Here is a 25,458-nt window from a genome sequence, read left to right on the forward strand (position 1 = left end):
CTATCTTCTGCATTCTTTTGCCCAGTGGTGCACTATGACTGAGGAAATCCGTTGATAAAATCTCTCAAGTGGACAGTGAAATTTGCAGCCTGGCAGAGTGAGTGGAAGAGGATCTTTCAAAGAATTATTCCAATAATGCATTTCAATGGTGTATTGCCTAAGTCAAAACACATAGTTATAAATATAAGGTTAGTTATAATAGCTGCACAGTTTTTTCTTTGGAGTTGCAGCTGTTAGATACAATTTCATGGACTTATCTCAGAGATGAGTTTGGGCCACTTTTTAACTGCATAGCATGTCCAGTGGTTTCAGTTAATAGGATGAATAGCACTTACTTATCAAAGATTAAAATTTAGCACATAAGTCCACATGTCCTGCTAGTAATAGGAACATCACTGGTAGACTACACAAGTGTATTTTACCTCAGGAGTGAATGTGAACCTATATTCTAACATTTAAACTAGCATGTCACAGGGAAGATACAGTGGACAGACCCCAAGGGGCCAAGGGGGGACCCTCGGGCCAGAACATAACAGGGAAGGCAAGGAGAGAGAGGAAAAAATGGAGAATCCCTTACCTGCAGCTGGCGCTACAGCGAAACCGGAAGTAGTGGCGGGACCCGCGTGGCTTGTTATCCACGTTTTTTTAAAACTGCAGCCAGCTGCGGAGAGGAGCGGGAGGAGCCGGCACGGAAGGATAAGAGCCATCACAGGCAAAGGAGCAGGGGGAAGACCGGAAGATGTGTCAGTAGAGAAGGTATCCCTGGAACCCTGATTAGGGGTAAGAGGAGGCAGGACTGCCTCTCACGGGGCAGAAGTCTGCCTTGAAGCCCGTCGTAGGGAAGATGCCAGCGACGGCACAGAGAGAGAGAGGAGGCAGATGCATCTCACTCAGATGGCAGATTCGAGGGGGAGGATCCAAGAAATCAGGAGGAGGAAGGTGACAACAGGGATTGCCCCCATGGAAAAGGGGAGAGTGATGGCACTCGAGACGTCAAGCCAGGTGGGATTGGTGTGGGTTCAGAAAGGTTCGAGGAGCAACCCCAGATGGGGAACGGAGAGCCTAAGCAGCTGGATGGGTGGCAGAAGACAAGCTCCAGCTACATAGAGCTGCCTGGCGGGGGACACAGAGTAGGCGGAACTAGAGGGACCACCAAGGGTCCAACTAACATGCAGGTGGTCCACAGTATGGAAGGGAGAATGTGATAGCCGCCAGGCATATGCGTATACAGGACAGGGCCAGCTAGAAACTCTTGGGGCCAGGCTAGCCCATTTTGTATAGTCAGGAGCCTACTGGTATTAATAGTATTCTTTCTTTTGTTTCTTTCTGTTTCCCACCTTTGGAGGGGTTGGGAGGCCTGTTGCATAGAGCCCTAGGGTTGGCTCAATCAGAGGAAGGGTTTTGTCTTAGAGGGAATCGAGATAACTGTGTAGACCCATAAAGGTATAACTCATATTTGTGGGTTGGGTTAGACCTAATACGTTTCCACAGGAGAGCCCAGAACACCAATAGGTGGGGGTCAGGCTGAGATACATCAGCGACTTGTCGAGGCTGGGTATCAGGGCAAGGTATAGGGGAGGTTGGAGCTTCATGGAAGACTGCCGTCTAGAGGTCCCAGACATGTGCAAGCCCCAGTAGTCGGACCCCACCACTAAAGAAATAAACAAAGTCATGGCAGGAGAGATTGGGGAAGAGACTACCTCGGGGCAGGACATCCGTTCAGCAAGACCACAGGTACAGAGCGATGGACAGCCCTATACATCCAAAGCTGGGCGGCATGTGACCAGATGATCGAAGCCCAACAGGTGCATAGCACTTATATAGATATGGAGATTATTAAGACTTATTTGTATTTGCCACTTAATTTAATCTTCCTTCTATATGCACAGGTGGTTTCTATTGTACATTTTGTTTGGTTTAATTTTAACAACTTGTTTTGAAGCTTCAACTTCTACAGCATCTTCAGCTTTGGAGTGTGTTTATATTCTCTGAGTTTATAATGGGGATATTGTTCTGGGGGGAGGTACTTTCAAAAGGACCTATGGATCTTAGATGTTTAAGACTTACTGACTTTCAATGAGGCTTGTCCTTCTCTGTCCCTGACAAGCTTTTGCCCCTTCCAGCCAAAGGGTTTGGACTGTGTTTTTGTTTTTGGTCTTCTGCCTTCTGTTTCTTCCAGTTGCTTCTAGTTACTCTTTCTTTCACAGTTGCCATGGTCCTAGCTGCTGAACTCTTCCAATATTGCAAAGTGTCAGCATTAAATGGAACACTGTATATAAGATAAACTGTTTATTATATTACCTATAGTATACCTGAATTAGCAGTATGTCTCATAAAATTTGCACCTTTCTCCATAATTCTAGAGGACCTTCATGTACAAGAATTTGGAATGGTGCAGTAGAGAATAAATTGATAGGCATGTAGGACAAATAGTGGTTATGTAGGACAAATTGTGGTCTGCCACATGGTTCTGCTCCTTCCTGGTCCCCCTTCACCTCCTGTTTCTTACTTGCCACAATTTTGATCTTGTTTATTGTTGGGAGGGAGGGATCCTTGGGGGTCAGTAGCAGCTTCATGGGTAGCTTGGTCCATTCAGCCAGACCAACCTCCCACCTGGGTCCTTTCTCCTCCCTCAGTGCTTCCCCCTTTAAGGGAGTGCTCCTGTAAGTTTCTGTGGATTTGTTGGGGCTTCAGCTATCACAGCCTGGGCCTTCTTTTTCTCTCTGGCTGCGCCCTCCATTTTAGTCCACCGATTAAGACCTTAGCTCCTAGGTATTGGCTCTGCCTTGATGGTAGCCCCTCCTGGGGTTTCATTTTCCCTTGGCCTGGGGCTAACTTCTGGCCCCTATAGCAGAGGAGCACATCCTAACACCCCTGTTGGTGGCTTTCTCCGATTTTGTAGCCACAACCCAGTTGTCCAATCTCAAGTCCAAAGTGAAATAAAACCAATTAACCAAAAACCAGCCTGTGCTTAAAACACAATCTTCTTTCCTCAGCGTAAATGTTGCCTGCAGGCAACACCAGAACCTTCCAATCTCCAGGTACCTTGGGTGCCTGCTTGCTCATCTTTAACAGCTCCTCTCTCTTAGGAGCTCCTTTTCCTGCTGCAAGCATGGGCTGTGTCCTTGCATTCTCGGAGACCAGGCTTACATTCCCCAGCCCAGCCTCCTTTCAGCCATGTGGTTGGATCTTCTGTCCACCAGAGACCAAATGCCACTAACTGCTTCATCAGCTGCCTGGCCTTTTAGTCCTTGATTCGGTCCACTTGTGCCCCGCTCTCTTTCTACCCTTCCTACTAACAAGGTTAAGGGTTCCCTCTTACAGTTAATATTTTTAATAAATGACCTTGGCACCAAAAAAATGGGAGTGTGCTAATCAAATTTGCCAATTAAAAAAAAGTTGGGGGAAGTTTGGTGCCCCTGATGTTTTCTGATGCTTAGAAAATGGTATGTAGAGGTTTGCTTTTAGGACTTAGCTTGTAGGTAAAGTAGATATGCATTAGAACATAGAATGGTCTAGGGAAATGGCAGGGGTTAATTGGTTTCTAAAAAACCTGTTTGTGACAAAGTTTTCTTCAAGACCCACTGTTTCTGAAGCCAGCAGACACACAGGCTAGGAAATTGAAGATGTACCACTTTGTTCCATAACGAGATGAGATAAGGTAGCACTAAGTTACAGTGCCCAACTGCAGAACTCTTGGGATTTCTGGTTTTGGTGGACAGACCAAATCAAGATGTGTGCATGTGATGGATTTGTGGGAAACAAAGGAATATGCTGGCAGGAAAGAATATGGACAGTATGAGGACCACAGGGAAACCAATCAATGATACCTGGGAACGAAGAGTCCTCAGAAGAGAGAAGAATACACAAGGAAGGATTTCAGAGCAGCACAGTGTCTCCAAGTGGGGTACCCAAGGCCACTATGGGGCATACCACCAGCCCATCTCACCCAACCCAGTGTGTGTGTGTGTGTGTGGGGGGGGGGCTTGGCCCTCAACCTCCAAGCTGTTGACACCTGACATTCAAGACATAACCACAGGGTGAGGCTCACATACTGGACAGACATACCTTCCTTCTGTGACAGCCCTAGAACTGGTAGATATTAAGTTGGGGAGATTTTGTTTGTCTTATCAGCTATCACTGTGTATCAATAAAATTTGCCTCTTATTGAATGGAGAAGTCATGGTTGGTCTGAGGGTTTGTGTCTTCCTGGAACAAGACCTCTGGACCATAAATCCAGTGCCAACAATTGACAGTTCTGCATGGACAGTGACTCTGACTTCGGGACTAAGACCAGATAAAAATATGAATACAGCAGAGTAAATACAAGGGAGGAAAAGAGCTATTTAAGGTCGAGGTCTAGTTTGCAACAAGAACAATGGATGTAGACTGGATAGGTAGGTTATAAGTTAGGAAGTTCTAATCATGAGAGTAGTGAGGTTGTTGAACAACTTTCCCATAGCAATTGTGGAGCCAAAAAGCCATACCAATTTTACGATGGAACTTACTAAGCTTATGAAAACCTTTTTATATGACATGGTTGCTTGTGATACCAGAGGACAGGATTCAGAGACAGGATGACCCTTTCCAGTCCTATGTGTAAGATGGGAAACTGAGTAAAGCCTCTGACTACTGGAAGTTTTCCCTTCTGGAATAGGGTGGAAGCTCTCAGGTCAGCAAGTTTATACTGTAGACAGAAACTGCAGTCTCCAGGGCTGTATGTCTGCTATTTTTAAATCATAAGCACCAAATTGACTCCCATTATCTTAATTAAAGTCAGTTTATGGAGTGCTTTCAGTATTTTAGAGTCTTGTGTTCAATAATGGCCAAAGTGTTTTATTTATCAAATGCTCTGGGGCATCAGTCCATTTTTTAAAAGTGTAATTTTGCAGATAGAGTGATAATGAGATTCTTACCCATTCTTTTCCTGGTAAAGTTCAAAAAAATGGCAGGCACTGTAGGGAGGCAGTTTCCCATTGAAGACATTGAGTGCCATCTGTAAGGCGACAATGGTAGCAGCATGCTGTGAACAGAAGAAACACTCCCAGTACAGAGTTACTGAATGAAATGTGGGTGTTACAGAGCAACCGTTCAATAACTTACTCATTACATTAGTTATAGTGAGCTATTCAGCTGTGCAACTGGGGAGGGAGCCCCTGCATGGGGATAATTCCCTGCCCAGCCTGGAGCTGGCTAGGACCTGCCCCAGATTGGGGTGGTTCCTGGCTAGCCCTGGGCTGTGTGGGGAAGTCTGCACGTGCAGCCTGGAAGTGGTTGGGGACTTTCCCATTTCAGGCAATCCCCAGCCAGCTCTGGGCTGCATGTGTAGACTTCCCCATGGAGCCTGAGGCTGGCTGGGATCTGTCCTGATCAGGGGCTGGTCCCAGTCCTGCAGCTTTTTCCCAACCTCATGCCTGGATTGAGCGATTGAGGCATAGGGCTTGGAAAGAGCTATGAGGAAGGGATTGGACCCAGCCCCCTGCCCTGATTCACTGGTGGGGCAGCTAGCTGTGAGTCCTCCTGCAGCTCTTTCCAAGCCCCCTGCCACCAACCAGGGAGCCAGGGCTGGGAGTTCCCTGCTGTTGGGGCACAGGGACATTGTCCCCACCCAGGGTTCACCACCAGAGACTGCCCCAGGAACAGGCAGGGGACAAATCTCTAAGCCTTGTTCTCTCCTGGCCCTGTGATACCCATCAGCTCCTGAGAGCCTACAGCTCCCTTGACTGCTGCAGGGGACTGGTGCAGGACCAGAGGGGGTGGGAGCAGACTGCCACCAGGATCATGTTCTGTGTATATGTAGAAAACCTCCATATGCAAGACAGAATCCAGTGTCTTTTAGAAATATTGAATTTAATTTAAAATAAAAGGAAAGAAAAAAAGTATTATTTGAAGAACAACAGATCACCAGTTTGAAAAATCAGAGTTGTACTGTTGGATCAATGAAAGAGCCTGGACAAATTTTTCGAGTTGTTTTATTTACCAGTCAAAACAGCTTTAAATGAAATAAACCACTTGGACTAGGAAATAGAATGCTGGGTATATGAGCTGCATTTTTCCAAGTAAATAAGTTAAGATAATCATGAAGTATTTAAAGCTGGCCAGAAATAACAGCATTGCAACTCTTGTGATCTGCTGCATATGAAGCCATGGGTCATTTATTATAGTTAATAACTGCAAAAAGTCTACCATGAAAAAGTACTTACGGCAGAATAGATAATCATCTTTCGCTGGTTTGAAGGTTTTCTAGCATCTGAGAGATGTTTCAGAATCGCTTTTAAGAGAATACCTGGGAGGAAATTGGGAAACAAGACAATGATTGCATAGCAAATGTGTACTAGTGTGTTCTTAATACCAGGGAGCGGTAATGTTGTATCCTTAATGCACAACAAGCAGGCTTGGCAGGATTTGTACCTACTTTTTGGAATTTACTGGGGAATGTTGCCCACTTTTGTGTGAGTAGGGAATTTGATTCTGCTCCCGTGTACACTATTTTTAGGGCTAGGTCACCATCAGACTTCCAATAATAATAATAATAACAACCATAAGCTAGCTCAGGGCTGTTCAACTTGAGTGACCTGGGGCCACAGGACCCCCAGCCATTCCCCTCCCCCCCCCCCCCCAAACAAGGCTGCATACGCTCTCTGCCACCATGTTGTGAGGCTTCTGCACTGCACCGCAGGAGTCCCTGGTCCACTGCGGGAGTGTCCTTTCTGCGTTGCAGGAGCTTTCAATTTTTAGTGCAATGAATGAACCATCTTCTGCTGTACCACAGGGGTCCATGATGTGCCATGCCATGCTGCACAAGCCCAACCTCTCTCCTCCCCCACCCTGCCATACAGGCCCCCTGCATGCATAGACACGCTACTCAGAGGCCCTGAGACCTTTGCCCATGGGCTCCTTCAGGCCTGTGGACCACTCTGGGGGCATGTGTAGGCAACAGAAACTAGGGGAGAGAAGAAGAGCCCAGGGACTCTGCTGGCACAGCAAGAGAGCAAAAGGGAGAGTGGCACCTGGGCCAGGAGCTTGGAAGCTGCCGTTCAACTGCTCAGGGGCCACGTACAACTCACAGGCCACAAGTTGGAGAGCTCTGAGCTAGCTTATCTGGTTCAAAGCTGCTTCATGTGATCTGAATAGTTCAGAAAGATGTTTATTACTCAATCTGTCCCTCTCATTCATGTAACTCCATTATTTTCCTGATTTCTTTGTGTGTAAGCTAGAGGAGAATCAGGAGCAATACAACCTTGAAAAGCATACAGCTGTTAGTGCTTTGCCAATATCACCTCCGGGAAAATGTAAAACAAGCTGTAAATATTAAATCAGTAACAGTGCTAATACCTTAACAGCTATTCCCCACAAAGAGGAATTCCTCTGACTACAGCTAAATGTGCTTGCAAAGTTAAACAGATCTGTTCCTTTTAGCTTATGGCAGAATTTTAATCATGATTCATGGTCAGGTAAATACAAAGGTTTGAATTTGGATTTAAGTTTTGTAAGTTCCAAAAACACAAAAGCTTAAAAACAAACAAAACACTGAAAGCAAACAAGTTTGGCATAGCTTAGCCATTCCATGTCTTCATAGTTTATAGCCTGATTGTATATCAGCCATTTAAATGCCATTTGAAGTCCATGGGGCATTTATACACATACTTTTTTGTCTGGCAACTCACTGGAGATCTGCCACTTCAGAGCAGACTCGATTAATTAAGTCTGCTCCACACGCGAGTTAACGTACAATGCGCTATGCCACTTGCAGTTGTACAAGTGGTGAAAAATGCATCAGTGTGCAGAAAATGGCAATGCTGCACTTTTGAACTAAAGCATCTGCAGGTGTTTCAGTTCAAAAGTGTGCTGCCTCCATTTTCTCAGTGCTGATGCGCATTTTTCTGCTTATCTAACTGCAAACGTTGCAGTGCCAGGCACTTTTCAAGGAGCCCAGCGCTGTGGTGCATTTCATGAAGAAGGAAAAGGCAAACTGGTATAAACAACTTAGTTTTCTGAACCTTAAATAATATACAATAAAACAGAATGATGAATGCTTCTTGGAAACTTCTTATTATTTTCCTTTGGGTATCTGTGCTGGTCTAATATAAAGACCAGCAAATAACTACTGTATGTTCTTGCACACAATGCTCATCTTTCCATCAAAAAATCAGCCTTCCAAAAATTGGGATGCATGTCTTAATCCAGGAAGCTGTTTTCTTCACTGGAAAAGAAGCATGCCTGGAGACAGCGTGCCAAGTTCAAACTTGCTGCCACTTGTCTGGTTCAGCAAGCTGAAAGGGCAAAGTCCTTTGTTAACCCTGTCATAGCCATAGGTGTTGGCTGAGCACTGTAGCTTAGGCCTGAGCAGTGAGTGAACTGCTGGTAGTATCCTGATGAGGCTTGTGATGTAGATACAGCACTTAATTTATGAGAACTTATATAAAGAACTGCTTACAGTCAAGAACTAGTAGTTTTGTTACTGTCTTTGCAAGGGTCTTGTGTGACACAGAGTAAGTCATCCTAGAAACATAAAATATCCAGGAATTGTGGCATTCCAGAAGAGTGTCCCCTGGGATACCACACTTCTTAAAACACTGTGTTTCCAAAAAGTCTTGCTTTATGTCATAAAGATGGCCATAACCTTAAAACAATTTATTTCTCCAGTCAGCCTTCTAAAAATCAAGATGCATTTTTTTTTTTTTTATTTGGGGGCATGTTGTATGTGAGAAAATACAGTATGTTACTGTTGTACTTTATTACAATTAATGTACTGTAGGACATAAGTAACTAAAATGTGGCTTGTGGCATCAAATTCAGATTGGACTCACTTCAGTAAGTGTTTGAATTTATTCATTTAACTGAATGATGTTTTCTTTATAAAACTGAATGAACATACCTTTGTCACATGCCCCTTCCTCTTTCAGTGTATGTTGATTAAATCCAGATATTTCAGGGGTCACCATATAGAGGTAATCATGATTAAACATGTAATATACTATATAAGCCATCTTTCAAGTTTGTAAATGTCTCATAGACTGAGCAATGAAATTTATGCCACAAGGATTGTTGCAAGTGATCTCTCTTATATTGGACGTACTACATGGTTGCAATAGCCTTTGACAAACTTTTGAATGCAATGCATTTGATCTGATAAATCATAAATTGCATTCAAAAGCTTTTTCCAGGGCTATGTCAACATGTAGTTTATCCAATACACCCACAACAATACTTGCCTCTCTCACAGTTCCTGCACCATCACGGCAACAACATCACTAACACTACTCTTCACTGTTCATCTGTTCAGCACTCGTGCCCCATTTAAAAAGATGTATTTTGCTTACCACCCTGCAGACGTGACTTCTGTCTTTGTTTGTGGATCCCAAATTCTGCCTGTAACAGCAATTCTGAGAGCTTTAACAGTTTGTCCCTGACACCTTGAGTGGCCCATTTTGGTAAAGTGTAATTGTTAGCATCCTATAGCAAAGGAAGAAAACAATGATTTTTTTGTTATCTTCTATTTAACAGGGGGGCTACCAGGGCCAATCTCTATGAGGCCCGCCCACCTGCTCTTGGGCTAACCACCTGCCTTCTTGCTCACCACACCTTGGTCTTTGTCATGGGGTGGGGCCCGCGAGCGGCCGTGAGCTCACTAGCGCCCCCTTGCCGTGCCAGTTAGGGTGATCCAGCACCCTCTACTCACCCGCCACATCTTTGATGTTGAGGTTCAGAATGGGAGGCTGCCTACTCACACCTATGACACCTTGCTGGTATCACCTCCGGACCAAAGTGGGGTGGTCCAACACCCCCAGCCTTATGGGCCAATGCGTGCCTCCAAACCTCCCCTTTAGCACACCCCAAGCCTCGCAGCTGTTCCCTGGGATGTTGTGTGGTCCCCTACCCTCTGGTGCTCTCTCCGGCGCCCCTGGGCCTGGCTCATAGCCGCCACCCCGCTACCGGCGCCCCTGGGCCTATTACGCTCTTGTGCTACTCCTCAGTCCGTTGCCCCACTCTGGGGCCTATCGCCCACCTCTGGGCTTCCCCACCCCTCTCGGGGCCTCTGCCATGCCTCTAGCGCCTCTCGGGGTCTCTGCCGTGCTATCCACAGCCGTTGCCCCCCCTTCTGGGCCTACGCTGCACTCTTCACACACGCTCACCGCCCCTTCTGGGGCCTCGCCCTCTCTGGGGCCTATGCCGCGCCCTCCACAGCCGTTGCCCCCCTCCTGGGCCTATACCATGCCCCTCGCACCTCGCCCACTCTGGGGCCTATACCACGCCCCTCGTACTGCACGTTTCCCACACTTGGGGCTCAGGTGGCCGCAGCCGTGCCTGGCCCCTTGACCCTTCTCTGGGTCCTTTGCCCCACCAGGCAAAACACCACCCTTACGGGCTGGGGTCCGAAACCCCGCACACCGTGCCTCTCTGGTGCAACCAGTAGTGCCCCACTGGCACCGCTGACTGTGCCACTACTGGGCACCCGGACTCCCAGGTTATTGGGGAGCTCCTGTGAGGCCTCCTCACACCCCTACAGCCTCACCCGGTCCTCCAGTGTAACTATAACACAAGCCAAGCCCAAACGGCTGTAACAAAACCAACAAAGAGCCTACCCGCTCATAATGCAAACTCCAAGCCCCTCTAAGGCTCCCAACCCTACCTCTCATCAGGGTGTTCTCGTCCCTAGCAACATCGCAGCCGGTCAGTAAGGTAAGGCTGCGACCACCAACTCTGGCCGCTCAGCTCAGCCACAGAGCTCCTGCGGCTGCCAGAAGGGAACTGCTAGCTAGGCTTTGGCCTAGCCATTTATAAGGGCCTGGCCCTGCCCCCTCCTGGCCACATGACCTGCCTGGTTGCCCTAGCAACCCTCATCTGGGTTGCTCCAGGGCACTTCAGCAGCTCTATTCCTCCTGCTAGTAGCAGGCACCCTGGTGCCCTGCTACAGTCTTAATTAATTAATAGATATAATTAGACAGGAAGCTGCCCATTTTCTGCCCTGCTGCTAGGGGGCACTATTTGCAGCTCCATTCCTCCCCTACACAGCAGCCCAAGCCTCACTGATGACATCATGATGCTCTCATACACGCCAGTTCCCCATGATGGGGTCCAGAATCCTACTGTAGGACCCCACCTGGGTTCCTCCCTTCAGGCAGATTCTGCCACCGTCATACCAAGCCATATAGCACCCTGCCATTGGTTCCCCTTTGGGTGTGGTCCCCTCACTGGGACCTTCGGCTCACACTAGCCCCGGCCCACCTCCAGACCAGTTGAGACCCCAGGCTCTTGGGCATCCCTCTCGGTGGGCCTCCTTGCCCTTCTGACCCTCCTGGGCCAGTCAGGGGAAGCTCTGGCAGGCCTTGATGTATGACCCATACTCTTATCCTGGGGTCCCCCTCTCTGGGTCCTCCTTACAGATGTGGGGAGCTCAGGTACCTCACACCATGACTGGTGCCTCAGGGGCTCACAAGGGACTCTCACTCCCCTCCTGGGCAGCAGGTCATGGTGCTATGTCCAGTGTTATCTTTGACCCACACTCTGCCTCCCAATGATGGAGGACTTACTGGGGTCAGGACTCAGCTCTCTCACCCTCTGGCTGAGCCCCCCTCTCGCTTCACAGGGCTCCACATCACCCTCTCTCTGAGGTTTCTGATCACTGCCCCCTCTTGCTGTGGTTCCACAATGCTGGCCCCCCTCACAACACCCCCTTTACTTGGGGTCTCAGGGCTTCCCTTCACAGGTGGGCTCAAGTGGCCTTGGCCACACCTGGCCTCTAACTCTCCTCCTCAGGGCCTCAAACCCCTACAACAACCTTTGGTGTACTGTAACCCACCCTAAGGTGAGGGCTAGGGGTTAAGGCACCCTGACCCATCTTTCATCAGGGCAATTATTGGCCTGGCATTTCCTGGAAGCTCCCACACCACTGGGAGACCCACCAGGCCACCCACTCCCAGCAGGGTATAGTTTCCAGTCATACCAAGGATCAGGAGCCTCCTACCATTCCCTACAGCATCTCCCTTACCACCAGATGAAACTCAGCAACTTCCAGGCCAGACAATATTGTTGCCTTACCCTAGGCAGCCAAACTGCCTCATTTATATAGGAGCCCTGAGCCTAAAATGGCTGCCCTCATTAGGCACCTGGAGGCTGCCAGCTCCAGGGCCTTAAAGTGGCAGGCACACGTAGTGCCCTGCCACATTCTACTTTGGTATTATTGCCTGGGGCAACAATGTTTTTTACCACTATTTTTATACTAATTAAAAACCATATAGTATTTTGTACTTTATTTTTATATTTTATACTTAAACTAGGGACTATATATGGAATTTCGGCTGTAGTGGAACTCTTACTTATATTGGTGAATTGTTTAAAGAAAACAGCTTTGGTAAGAGAGGATAGCATTCATTAAGATACAGCATAGCACTATTATGGAGTATCATGAAAATATTTAAGAGGAGATGGTCATCACCAATTATAAAGGATGAATCTTGTGCATCAGACTTTTACATTTTCAGCAAGCTATTGGACCATATCCTAAGGTACTGCCTGAAGTTGTACTTACTGTGTTAGCAGTTCTGAGTGTCGCAGGGCACTAAGGTGTGCCTGCTCCTTTAAGGGCAGAAACTGCTTAGGAGAAGGTCCTAGGAGCCAGGCAGAACCTCCACAGGTGCAGGTTGCTGCGGCAGCAGACTGATGAGAAAATTAGCCTGTGCCTGGACCCGGTCAGGCAACTGGAAGAAGGCAGGCCCTGGGCACATATAAGCCCCAGGGCTGGGACTAGTGGGTTAGTTCTTTGGTAGCAGTCAAGGGGGAAGGAGGTCCTGTAGAGAAAGCTAGTTGGAGGTGCTTGACTGCTTGTTCTGCTGCTGGTTGGATTAAGGTGCTATAGGAGCTTGTAAGTCCTTAAGGGTAGGAGGTGCATTATAATGAGAGAGAAGCTTGCTGTCTTAGAAGGGATAGGGGTTATTGTTAGGTTATAGCCCAGGGGCTTGTGGTTTCTGCTGTGATTTATATGGGTGGACGGGGCTGAGGCTATTGGGGAAGAGGAGGCCTCACTGGGGCATACTACAGCATGGAGAGCCCAGTGCCAGAGGGTGCAGGTACAGATACTAAGGCTAAGGGTCCAGTGACAACAAGAAGCCAAATTAGACTGAGGCCTCATCACAACAGGTATCTAAATGCCATCTGTGAGATATGGGGTATGGTAAAGAGGAAGTTTTGGAGCCACGCATCTAGCCCATAAGGCTTGATGGGGTAGTATCAGGCACCTCCTGAGAGTTGGACCCAGTAAGGGGTTCAACAACCCACCGGGTTTATAGGAGACTGTCAGGACTGTGGCTGAGCGGCAACCCAAGAGCAGCCTCCCAATTCATCATTTATACCAGCAAGATTTGGCAGGCAAGATTAGTAGACGCCCATAGGGCAGAGTCACAGTGCCCTAGGGACATCCCAACCATCCCTGGGGTGGCTGTATTGTGACACTGAGGAATTAGTAAATTAAAGGTGGAATCAAGATAAAATACTTTAATCTGGTTTTGGCCAACTAATGTTTGGCATGCATCAGGAGGCTTAGTTTAGCTCCTTTTACAATAGGCATTTTGCAGGCTGATTCAATCCCTAAAAGGCAGTGAAATGGCAATTGAGTAAGCTTCATTAATAATGACAACTGTGAGGAAGTAAGTAATGCACAGCCTTCCAGTTCTGTACTGCACAGAGTTCCCATGTAAACAAAACTACAGCATGCCTTGAATTTAAGTTAACCCCCCCAATAATTAGATGCTATACATGGAAAATGTATACATTTGTTATACTTGGAAAACTATAGAATCTAATTATTGGAGAGCTGTCTTTAATTCATGCCTCCCACTGGTGCAGGGAGACTGGCAGTGGGGAGGCAGATGGTGTGGAGAGATCAAGCATCTTGCCCACCCCAAATGTGCCTGCCCCCCTACCACCTCTTCTCCCTGCCTGCCCCACTGTAGCTTCCTCTCCCCCACTCTCCCAACCTCTGCTTCCCACTTCTCCCCAGCCTCTATTCCCCCTTCCCTATAGCCTCTGCTCTCCCCTCCCCCTTCCCTCCCCTCTGCTCTCTGCTGCCAGGGTCCCTCTCCATTCTAGCCCTGGGGTACTGAGGGTGGCACCAGCCCAGGCCTGTAGCAGCCTGGAGCAAGGGTAAGGTGGGAAAAGGAGAGGGGCATGCAGGGAAGCAGAGGCTGTGCTGGCGAGGGAGAGGGGGAGAAGAGGCTTCAGGGGTGAGGTAACTGGGTGCACAGGCAATGGTGGGGTGGAAGGATCAGGTACCAGCTGTAGCTATGACCCCAACCCCAGGTAAAGGTTGGACCTCGAGCCACAGCAGCTGCCTGCCCCCCACCCTTGATTCTAAGATGAGGGGCATTTCCCCTCATGCTAAATGTAGGGGAGGGGAATCTAGTCTTAGAATTGAGTAAATAGAGTAGTATCTTTTCCACTACTTAGTATAACCACTTGAGCTCCACAGTGAGAATGTTCTTATAACAGCTACAAAGGTAAGGAATGGCCTGAAAAAATATTGGCTAATTGAAGACAGGATTTGTTTAAACAGGTAAAACAATGGAACATGTCAGGTTAAACCAGTTCAGGTCACAGTGTCTCACTTTTTCTTTTGACACATTCTACCAAAGCTACTTGAATTCTCTTTAAAACTATGAATTGGAGAACTCTTTTTGCACAATTAATATTGTTGTTGGCTTTTTTGGCAGAACTCTCAGCTGGTGTCTCCAAGGTCTCAGCTGAGTAATATGAAGGCCCCAAGGTCTCAGTTGAGTAATATGAAGGTCCCACAGCAAGTTCTCTGCCTACTCATTAAGTCAGCCCTCTCTGGCATTTGGTCTCCTTATGGCAAATGAGGTTTGTCAATGTTGTAAGAGTCTAATGACATAAACACCTCCCTTACAATGCCTTCTATACAACCGTGCTGCCCTGTGCAGTCACATGACTGCAGTATGTGATGATGACTTGATTTAATATGCTGAGCTGCAATGCAGTAGTTCAGGATGCTGACATTTCATGAGTCACTGATCAGAACTGCCTTGACAAGAGCAGGACCATCATGGAAAATGCAAGATTCATGGCACGAGTTACACCTAGCAATTTATGGCATGAGTTACACCCGAGTCATTCATGTCCTAAAATGCAATCTACTTTAAAGCTTCTTTAATTTTCTAGGGAATATTATCTGGAGCTTAAGTACAGAGGCTTAAAAATAATTCCAAGCAGTCTTTTAAAGTACCACACGCAACAAATATAATAGCTTTTCTTTCAAGATGGCAATGTGTGTTTGCTGTTCAGAGGTAGACACAGGTTCAGATTCATACAAGGAGTTGGGCATGTAAAATGGGTGTTAGGGTGACCTGAGTTGCCTAACATTTCATCAGTAAAGTTCCCTGGCCATCCAAAGCTCTACTTCCAGACATGCCCAGAAGCAATTTAGTCTTTTCTGTGCTAAGTAGTTCAATGCCTGTCTCCCAACTATGCCTGGTCAGGATCTATGTTTTCCCTGCTAGGTTTAGGGTTTAATCCCAAATGAAAGGAAGTGCTTTTCTGCAGTCCAGAATTAAGTACTTAATGTACTAGACACATGCCTTTGTTTTTCCTGTTTGCCACCTTAGGTGGCTCCCTGCTTAATATGTTGGCAGTTTGAGGTGCTAAATTGTTCCCTGGCATGTGCGTGCCCTTAGTGTTAGATGTGTTCATTGTTACAGCATGTAAATCTTAATCTTGCAGATTTAAACTAAAGGGTCCAATGGTCCCTATGATCAGAACAGACTCCCAATAAGTATTCATCAGTAGCTTCCTACTCCATATTACTGCTCAAGTCCCACTTGCTCCATGAATCCTATAAACCAAAAATTACTACTGTATTTTCTTGCACCAGCCTTTCTGGAAGGAAGCTTGTATGTTCTTTACCATTCTGTGCTTATTTACTATGGTACATCTTTATGGTTCTGGGATCATGAAGCAATTTCACACAATAGCCTTCTGTCTAACTGCCCACTGTGCAAATGTTATACATTCTTCAGAGGATAGGGTACTGATTACATGCTGGATTTGATGGACTACTGGTCTGATTTGGGGACACAATTCCTGTGCATTACAAGAAATGGAAGAAAGTAAAAGTTAGTTTTTAACTTTTAAGAAGTTCTTAAAGTATTTTACATGGCATAATAAAACAATCTATCTAACTCTTATTCTCATTGAAAGCCAGTGGGCTCATTTTCATTATATTAAGGCCTCTACAAGTTTCTGGTACTGTTAAGTGGCCGGGCCTAGAAATGGAATAAATTACATTTTCACGAAGGCTGCTTTTTACTGCTAGACCGGTATAAAGTTTCCTTAGTATATATGAGAATTAGTGCTTTGCTAGACTAGTATATTACCAGAGCTTTATACTAATTATTGAGTGACTGAAAAGCATGTCAGTCATGCCATGTATAATAAAAGATAAGATAGCTGATTATATTCCTTTGCATTCCTTGTAAGCATAAATCTTTCTTACAACCACAGAGATGTATAAAATACATTTTGTAATCTGTATTCTTCCTATTCTATAACTTGTTTGAATCAGATCCAGACTTTATATTTTTACCTCATACTGTAAAGTGGCATATAGATTCCCAATTCTTGCAGTGTTCAGACTGTTAACTGGGTATCCGGTGTGAGCTGCTAAAAATCTGAGAAACGGCTGGAAAACAAAAACCGCAAACAAAGGAGGCTTAGGTTTACTATTTTATGGCATTCCTATATACTACCTTAGTAGCATGCATGGCACATTTTAGAAAGAATAAAGTTTGTTGAATCAGCAGCCTAGCTGTGACAGCATGGCTCATGGGAAAACAGGCAAAGGAGTTACCAAACATGGTTCAAGTTGCTAGATTACTGAATCTCAGGAAGGGTGCCTTGAGATCCTTTCAGGGGTGCTGTGGACTGCCAAACAATGTTAGCATTCTTAGGTGTGAAAACATGATTCACAAGATAAACCAAGAGATTTCAAATAGGAATCTATAGTGGTGAAGACATTCTGATGATCACCTGTTTGTGGTTGTTCTGAGTGCTCTGCTGCAGAAAAAATTCTCCCTAATTTTTCCACAGTTAATAAATTAGTGAAAACAAAGAGCTGGCATTTTCTAAGGAGTGCCTTGAATCTAATGAGGGTTGCCTTGAGTTTAAACAGTTTGAGAACAACTCTTCTAGATGGTATAACTCACTAGTTCACCTCCCGAAACATAAAATCAAGGTTTCTTGAGGCTGATGTAGGAACATAGGACATTGTTGGAGAATGTGGGAGTTTGCTAGTGGGGAAGGAGGGAAGGGATTGGCTTTGGAGGTGCTGTGGATTAAAAAGGAGTGAAACACCTGGGTGACTGCCTGGATGCAAGACAGGAAGAGAAAAGGGAGAGACTGGTTGCTGCATTAAAGTTGTGGGAATTTTCTTACGTGACAGGAAATCAGTGGGAAGATTTTTCGTGGGGAAGAGGGGTTTGAGGTAAGAGAGGGTAAAGAGATGTCAGAAAAGGGATTGCAACCATGCGACTGAGGAGCAAGGATGAAGTTGGACTGGAGATGCTGGTTTTGGTTGACTTTTGTAGTTTTTGTGTAATTCAGACAATAGATTGAGTTTTGATAAAGGGTGACTAAAAGTCCCACCTTCTCTAAACTGCACTTTTTTCATTTGTGGTGAACTTGCTAGCCCAGCAGATTTTCCAACATCATAACTGTTAGTGGGTAAATAGTAGTCTTCTCCCAGTATATAGAAGTATGGTCTGCTAAAGCTAAAAAGAATTAGATACTTTCATTAGAAGGAGAATACGCCAGTCTCCAGACTCCCAATCTTATGATTCAGGTATTAGATAATGCTGTGATAGGTGGTAGTTTTTAATTGAATGTTTTCCACAATTGAAAGTAGATTGCTTTCCTTACCCTGTAGTGCTTAAGTTGTTTTTGAAACTCTCTTGTTACAAAAGTTCGTTTCTGAAGTTCATTGTATTTTGGACAATTTGGAAAAGGTAAGTGGAGCAACTGAAATAAAAGGTACAAAGTGTTAATTATGCAGTCTGTTTCTGGTTATTAATTTAATATACTCTTATAGAAGTCCAGTTCTGATTTGTGTGTCAGCTGGGACAAACTGAAAAAAGATTTTAGGATTGGTTTCCAGTGATATTTTTCCCTCCATACAATAATACCTCTAGCAACTCAGTTTTATAATATTAACCATTAAACATTTGTGGACATTGCTTGTAAAAGTAGTTGAAAATTAGGTGCAATTCACCATGTAGGAAAAGGCCAGCACAAGAGCTATGCACTTCTTAAATCCTCAGAATCATGCTTAAATGGTACATGTATATTATTTCTGGCTGTCTGTATTGGGATGATTTGCTTTATCTGAAATATTCTAATCTCAATTTTGTTAGAAATTGTCTGCATTAATCTTAAGTAAAGCAAAACAAAATAAAATTACAGCTGATTTCAAATCAAGTGGTAATAATTGTCTTAATATTTCCTGCTAACATGTTTTCCATCTCCCTCCTGAGATAATTAATAAAATTCCATTTGTTGTAGTCACACAATTAAAACAAGAGCTTCAAATAAAACCTTGGTGTACTGAGGAGAAAATTAGCCTCAGAATATGTACATCAGCTTTTTGCCACTCTTAGAATACTGATTTAACTATTAGAGGCATATTATACTAATATAATATAACCATATGCTCATGAATGGGCATGATATTTCTAGTAACTGACAGCTCCTAGCTTTCAATGGGGGTCCAGGGTGCTATGTATTCATTAAAAAATAAAAATATATTTGAAGCAATAGATAATGGAAAGCAGGAGGAAAAAATGAACATATATATTCACATTTTCCTATTTTGCACATTAATTTGTTTATTAACTTATTTTTATACTTTAGGAGCATACTATACTATTTATAATGGTCACAAACCACACAACTTGGAGTGATTAAGATTAAAAAAGCAGCTATTTTAATTTTACTTACTCATGTGTGTTGTAAATAGGGCATGCAAGGCCCTTCAATCACTTGCATACACTTTTCAAATTTGGGGAGAATGTGAGACCTAGTGCCTGTTTGCTGAATTTGGTAGTAGAACTCCGTCTTTTGTCTGAAATCTGCAAAATCTCGTGGTGTGCAAAAATCTCACTACTAGACCAGGATAGGGAAGGAAAGAACAGCTTTCTGTGTTCAGTGCCTCTGCTCTGCAGCCTCCCAGCCATCACTGGAAGTACATACATATCTGGAAGTTAATTCTTTTCTTCTTTCACTCCCCTCACCTGCCCAGGTCACCGGTCACAGCATTCCCAGTGACTGTGAAGCTGGCTTCCTCACAGCCCCTTGAAGAAATGCTTTCCAGTTCCCATATTTGAGTATTCTGCAGGTGAGGGGAAAGGAGAAAGGAGTACCAGAATCAGATTATCCCACAACTTGCGTTACAGCAAACCGGTCCTCCATATTTTTTCTTTTGGCGACCAACGACAAAATGACTGAAAAAATTATCCCACTACCTGAACCACAGTGTAGTGAGGAATGGGACAATTGTATGGGTCATGAGCAACAAAACATTGAGGAGAATAGTGATAATGCACATTTCCCCCCCACCCCCTGCTCTTCAGCAGAGCAAACTATTTTAAATCTCTGCACAGAGCACAGAGTAGGGTAATGTGTTACTGGCTCAGAGTTATGATCTTATACAGTATGAGAGCATAATATATTAAAAGAGTTCTTGACTCCGGTCACACAGCTATTTATGAAAATGGTGTCATGAATGGAAGTTTGATTTGAGATTTAGCTTGTCTTATTTTCATTAAGCCCAAGTCTATGTCATAGGAGTCTGTGCAATCACTGCACAGTGGTGCTTCCTAGACACAGTGCTGTTGCTTTGTATTGCCTTCATCCACTTTATTCACCTTACTTCTGACATTATGAGTGTTTAGTAACAAAGCATACAAGCAAAAGGAGTTTGCAACTTGTACTCACGTGGTCATGTGATAGTGGCACTGTGTGAACTGGGATTGGCTGCCAAAGGATCTTTGGGTTCCAAGCCTGACCACTGTCCAGTGGATACAACCCAGCAAGAGTTGCCTGGGCACTCATAAGTGTGTGGTCAGAGTCTGTGCTTTGAACATAAATCTGGAGCAAAAACAGAAAAAAAAATGTTCTCTTATTAATTGGCCAATTTGATGAGAAAAGAGAGGACTAGAAATGGGATGAAAGGCTTGGCATCCCAACGGGTAGGATATTAAAGAAAATCTGCCATAGGAGGGAAGAGGGAGAGAAGTGGGAGGGAGTTGCAGCAGAACATTGGGACTGAACTTTGGGGGGCAAGTGAATTGGAATGTGGTGGCAACCCCATTAGAAATGCTCAGGACAAAAAATCACTTGGCTCCAGCTGGCGAAGTTTTGAGAGACAGTAATGGAGGTACTGAGCCCCAACTGAAACAGAGGGTATGTCTACACTGCAGTCTTCAGTGTAGTGTTGAGATGACCTAGCTAGCATATCTGTTGGGTAAACCATCCCATACTGAGCGCCATGCTACTGCAGCTAAACTGCTTTCGGTACTAGAACTAGTTTGTTTAAAGCCGGTTGGTTATCTGGACACTACACAGCAGTCCGTGTGGTAGATATTGACTATAAGAAACAAATAGCAGCTCAGAATTTCTACTAGGCTCTCCCAGAATTTCCAGAAGTAGGGACAAGGTAAGCACTGTACTTAATGGTTGAGGTCACTGACAAGAAGAACCTGGATTTTATATAGGAGGACTTCTTGCATTATTAAAGTGATAAAGTCTCTGTAATGAGCCTACCTTTAATGAGATGCTAGGCAGTGATATCTATTAATTGCAATTCATATATAACATCATGTTTTCAGCTATAGTCTGGCTTACAAGAATACCAGTTTTCAGTATAGTTCGGCTTCTTGCTAAACCTGATCTATACTCCTAGGATCTTCCTGTGCAAGCTCTTTATGAATCAGTGTTATAATGCATTAGTCTGAGCCACAACCATAGAAATGGAGACATCTCTCAACCATTCTTGATGCTGGTACAATTTGAGTATACTCAGCGCCACGCAAGATTAGGCCCCTATAAATTAGGAAGTTCCATTAGCGCACAGGAAAAAAAATCCTCCTTCTGATACTTGCCTCGCACTGCTTATATATAGTACTCAAGAAATGAGCATATCTTTTCCGTAAGTATTGTCCAAGCTTATATTGCTGCTGTATCCCAAGCTGTGAAAAGAACAATAGAGATGAATGTCAGTATAATGTTCTGTGGAAGCAGAGGAGACTTATCTGATCTTGAAGACTGGAAGAAGCAGCCCATTATCTACAAGGTTTTATTTCAGTTTTCTTCTCTCTAATGTGGATAAATGGAGTGCCTTGAGACTTTTTTTAAAAGTAAATTAAAACAAACCTCCCCTTCTGATTGCTGAATATTATGAGCCTCAATGAGACACTTCCATCTTGCCATACACACTCATTTCTTCCTGTCATTTTAAATCTTTGTGTATTTTGTTTTTTTTAAATCTAGGCTCCTAGAATCCAATCTATGTGAGAGCAACATTTTTTGTCCATGTATCGCAATATATACTTTAATGGAGTAGAGCTAAATAAAGGCCTATATAAAGAAGGTCACATAACCATAATTACAAATTTGGAAATGCCCAAACCTTTTTCTTTACAGCAGTGTGGTAATATATTATTTAGGGCTATGAATGAGAGGAGGACAATAAATTTAATAGTAAGTTTAATATTAGTAGTAGTCTACTCACATCTTATTTAGGAAAATACACCTTAATGTTTTCTAAAAAAGGATCAGAGGGCATATCTACACGTCTAGCAATGCACTATGTTGCCATATAGTGCGTTACAGCAATGTAGCGACCACGTGAGTCTACATGTGATTAGCAGCAGCATCATCGTAGTGGCACGCTCCTCCCAATCTAGCACACTGCTATGGCAATGTAGTGGTGAAATCTAACCATGTGCTATACGCATGGTGCAGTAACTGCCCATACTGCCCAATGCTTTAGTACTTGCAATAGGAAGTACTAAAGCATGGTGCCATAGCAATGTCACTATACAGTAATGTGCAGACATGCCCAGAAAATACAAAAACACTGCAAAGTGGCTGGATGTGTATGGATTATTAAATCCTAGCTCTTCCAACTCTGATTTTAATTTTGAAGCATTAATGCTGTATGACATGGTCTCTTCAGCATTTAGTTTCATTGCTATTTATAAAAGGGAGAGGGGAAATTATTTGGGGCTTAAAAATAGCCCATACTCCATACAGATATAATTGACATCATTGTAATTAGTGTTTGAAATTCACACCTTATTGAACTGAGTAGAAATGAGCAGGCATGAGCTCACACACTTGTTGCTGTTATTATTTAGCTAGATGCAGTTTTCTGCAAATTGGGTTAACGAGGCAGCAGCACATCTGTTATGAAGCTTGTATATTTATAATAGACAAAGAGAGAAATCGAGGCCAGATCCTACAAAGACCTGAGCAACTGAACAACCATTGAACGAATCAATTCCACAGAAATTAAAGATGCTCATTACACAGTGCTTATTTTGTTTAAAATGAGACTATTCAAGCTAACTAACAATGAAACAAATGGGTATAAACAGGCTATGAATAAATTTAAAAGAACCATCGGAGGAGTAGGAATCATCAAGCAAAAGCCCTAATTAACTTTATGATGGAGTTTGATAAATTATGATCAGGTTTGTATGACTTTTTTTTCAGTAGCAGGGTGGCTGTTTCCAGAACTAAGTTCCATGCTTCTATCAATATCTATTTACATAATATGCTTCCCTGAAAAGTTACCCATAGATTAACAGATTTTAAGGTCAGAAGGGATCACAATGGTTATATACCTGCTATATAACAGGACATGGAAACCAAGTGATTCCCATAACAAATCCACAACTTCTGGTTGAGCTATGGAATGTTTCTTAGACAACCCTTCTTGAATTCAAGACTTCAAGCAATAGACAATGTACTATATCATCAGGTCCCATGGATTAGTCATCTTCACTATAACAAATTTGCTCCATATATCTCATATGAATTTATATTGCTTCAGCTTTAAGCACTGGATCTTGTTATCCTTTTGTGTACTAGATTGAATAAGCCCTCTATTATCAGAAATCTTATCTCTGTTTAGGTACTTACAGTATATGACTGGGTGACTTAATCTTTTGGTTAAAATAAATAGAGCTTCATTAGCCTCTCATGTATAGGGAGGCTTTCTAGAGCTCAAAATATTCGATTAGCTCTTTTTTAAAAATCTTCTAGCTTATCATTGTCCCTTTTAAAACATGAATGTCAGAATTATACATACTATTCTAGTACTGAACTCAGTAGTGCTGTATATAGTAATAAATAACCCCTAGCTAGTGCGCCACTGCTCACACAGCTAAAGACTATACATCCAAAGATCTTATGTTCAGCTGACTTTTCAGCAAGATAACCTAACTCCTTTTCTGAGTCATTTTCCAAAACCCAGTCCCCCATCCTAACAATGTGACATACACTCATGGTACCTCAAAGTATGAACGTTTGTCAGTGGCTTCCACTGTTTCAGTATGTTACACCAACAAACCTTGGTAAGCTGTCCAAATCCTTGTGGCCAAGCATTTTCTTTGTGTTTGTCATTTGGAAAAGATTCACATGGGGTATGATCACCATGGCGAAATACCTAATAAGACAATTTTAATTCCATTCACATTATTGCATTTCTTTTATTAGAAGCGGTTGAATTGCAATTCTAGTCCTATCTTCATTAATGAGCAGTGCTGTATAGCCTATTAACACATTGATATACACGAGGTAGTAGCTTCCATGCCTATTTTTAAGATTGTAACTTTATTGTGTAGGGGGGGTCTCATTTCCTTCATATGAAAAGCAGCTAATTCATGGATTTTTTTCTATGATTTTATATGCTTTATAAAATATTATATATTATGGAGAGGACAGAAAAACATAGGCAGTACAGGTCACATTAAATTAAACAAGCAAGATGACTGGTATTAATATAACAAATACAAAAAAGTGAATATTTTGTTAAAGCTACCTGAAAGTTAAGGGAAACAAATAACAAACAAACAAAAAAATCAGTATATGACCCAACATACAGTGCCTGTGTTTAGCTACTATAAGTCACTTTTTCCTGAAAGAGGCTGCTGTTAGAAAATAGTATGTTGGCAGGCACTGCAAATATCTAAAATCTGAACACATGGTCTTGTGAAAACCCTGAACCGGTCTTAAATTTCCACTGCTTTCCAATGATCTTGAACAGTATTAAGATTTTTCATTCTATTAATGAAGAATTTCTTGTTATCCTGTATCATTGACTTGGCATACATAGTTATTAGTCATAACATTATAAAACTATTAAGTCTTCCCTTTCATCATCCAAATGGGAAAAAAATAAATCACAGAGATGTGAAAATGATGTGAAATTCTTGCCAAAAGTTTAGAATAGACCAAATTCAGAAGAGGCCTATTTTTCTTGAGAGAAAGGGTAGCTTACAAATCAGTGCAAGTTCTACTCACATATACCATAGCTTCATGCCATTCATTCAATGAATCACATATTCTAATTACATATAGGGAGAAATTGCTCTTTTGCAATCCAATACATTATTTGCATTACCAAGGGGAATTTCTGCAGGAAGTGAATGCTAGTTTTGGCATCTCATCCATTTCATCATTTTAAATTATCCCTATAGAGCTCTCCTTTTCCTGCCACAAATAAAGGACATTGTATTTACAGGAGATTTCAGAATCATCTGAGTCTGCTAAATGGAAGCAAGTTTACAAAACGGTCTTTAAAGTGTGGTACTTTTTATTTTTCTATAGGGGGCAATAATAGAACTTGATTATTCAGAAAACATTTAAATATTTGCAAAACATGTTTTGCAGAGTGTTTCCCCCCTGGAATTATAACAGCAGCAGCAAATGACAGTTTTTTGAGGAAATTCTTTCCATTTCTAAACTGCTGTCTACTTACTAAGGACACAAACTTCAGTTTCCTTTTCGCTGTGGTTTGGTGAAGCAAAATGAAGAGAAGACATAGCAGGAAGCATAGACTCCAGATTCCACAGAGCATCTGTCTCACTCTCATCCTTGCACAAGCTTACAAGTGTTTTATGCACCAAGTTCTCAGACTGGACACAGCCCCACAATAGACTAGTTATATAAAAAAAATGGGAGGAGTCAGCCATTATGCATGGTAAATGCCAGAAATGGGCAGTGGCTCTGCTTCCTCTTCAGCTTTCATCCCCATTTGGGTTACTGCATCCCCAGAGAGTTGTGAAGGAAGCAGGGAACTCTGCATTTGTGTACTCCTGCTGCATGTGCTCCATGGATTTGTTGGACCTCTTCTGCAGTCCATGCCATATATATCACAGTGCCATAGACACA

At 43.5% G+C, this 25,458-nt stretch overlaps 1 protein-coding gene across 1 annotated transcript; it reads right to left on the minus strand.

Moving 5' to 3' along the window:
- On the minus strand, positions 1-25,159 carry LOC149864624 (prostatic acid phosphatase-like). Its single transcript, XM_090049794.1, has 10 exons — positions 25,046-25,159; positions 23,636-23,731; positions 21,162-21,248; positions 19,996-20,148; positions 17,926-18,024; positions 16,595-16,690; positions 9,324-9,456; positions 6,204-6,286; positions 4,917-5,023; positions 1-157 (listed from the first exon to the last, which is right to left on the minus strand). Exons 1-10 carry the CDS (start codon positions 25,157-25,159, stop codon positions 1-3), a joined length of 1,125 nt encoding a protein of 374 aa, XP_089905920.1.
- Between the last annotated feature and the right edge of the window lie 299 nt (positions 25,160-25,458).

Source organism: Crocodylus siamensis, chromosome 5, assembly GCF_052110815.1.
Source record: "Crocodylus siamensis isolate JL-2025a chromosome 5, ASM5211081v1, whole genome shotgun sequence".
NCBI classification, from domain to species: domain Eukaryota; kingdom Metazoa; phylum Chordata; order Crocodylia; family Crocodylidae; genus Crocodylus; species Crocodylus siamensis.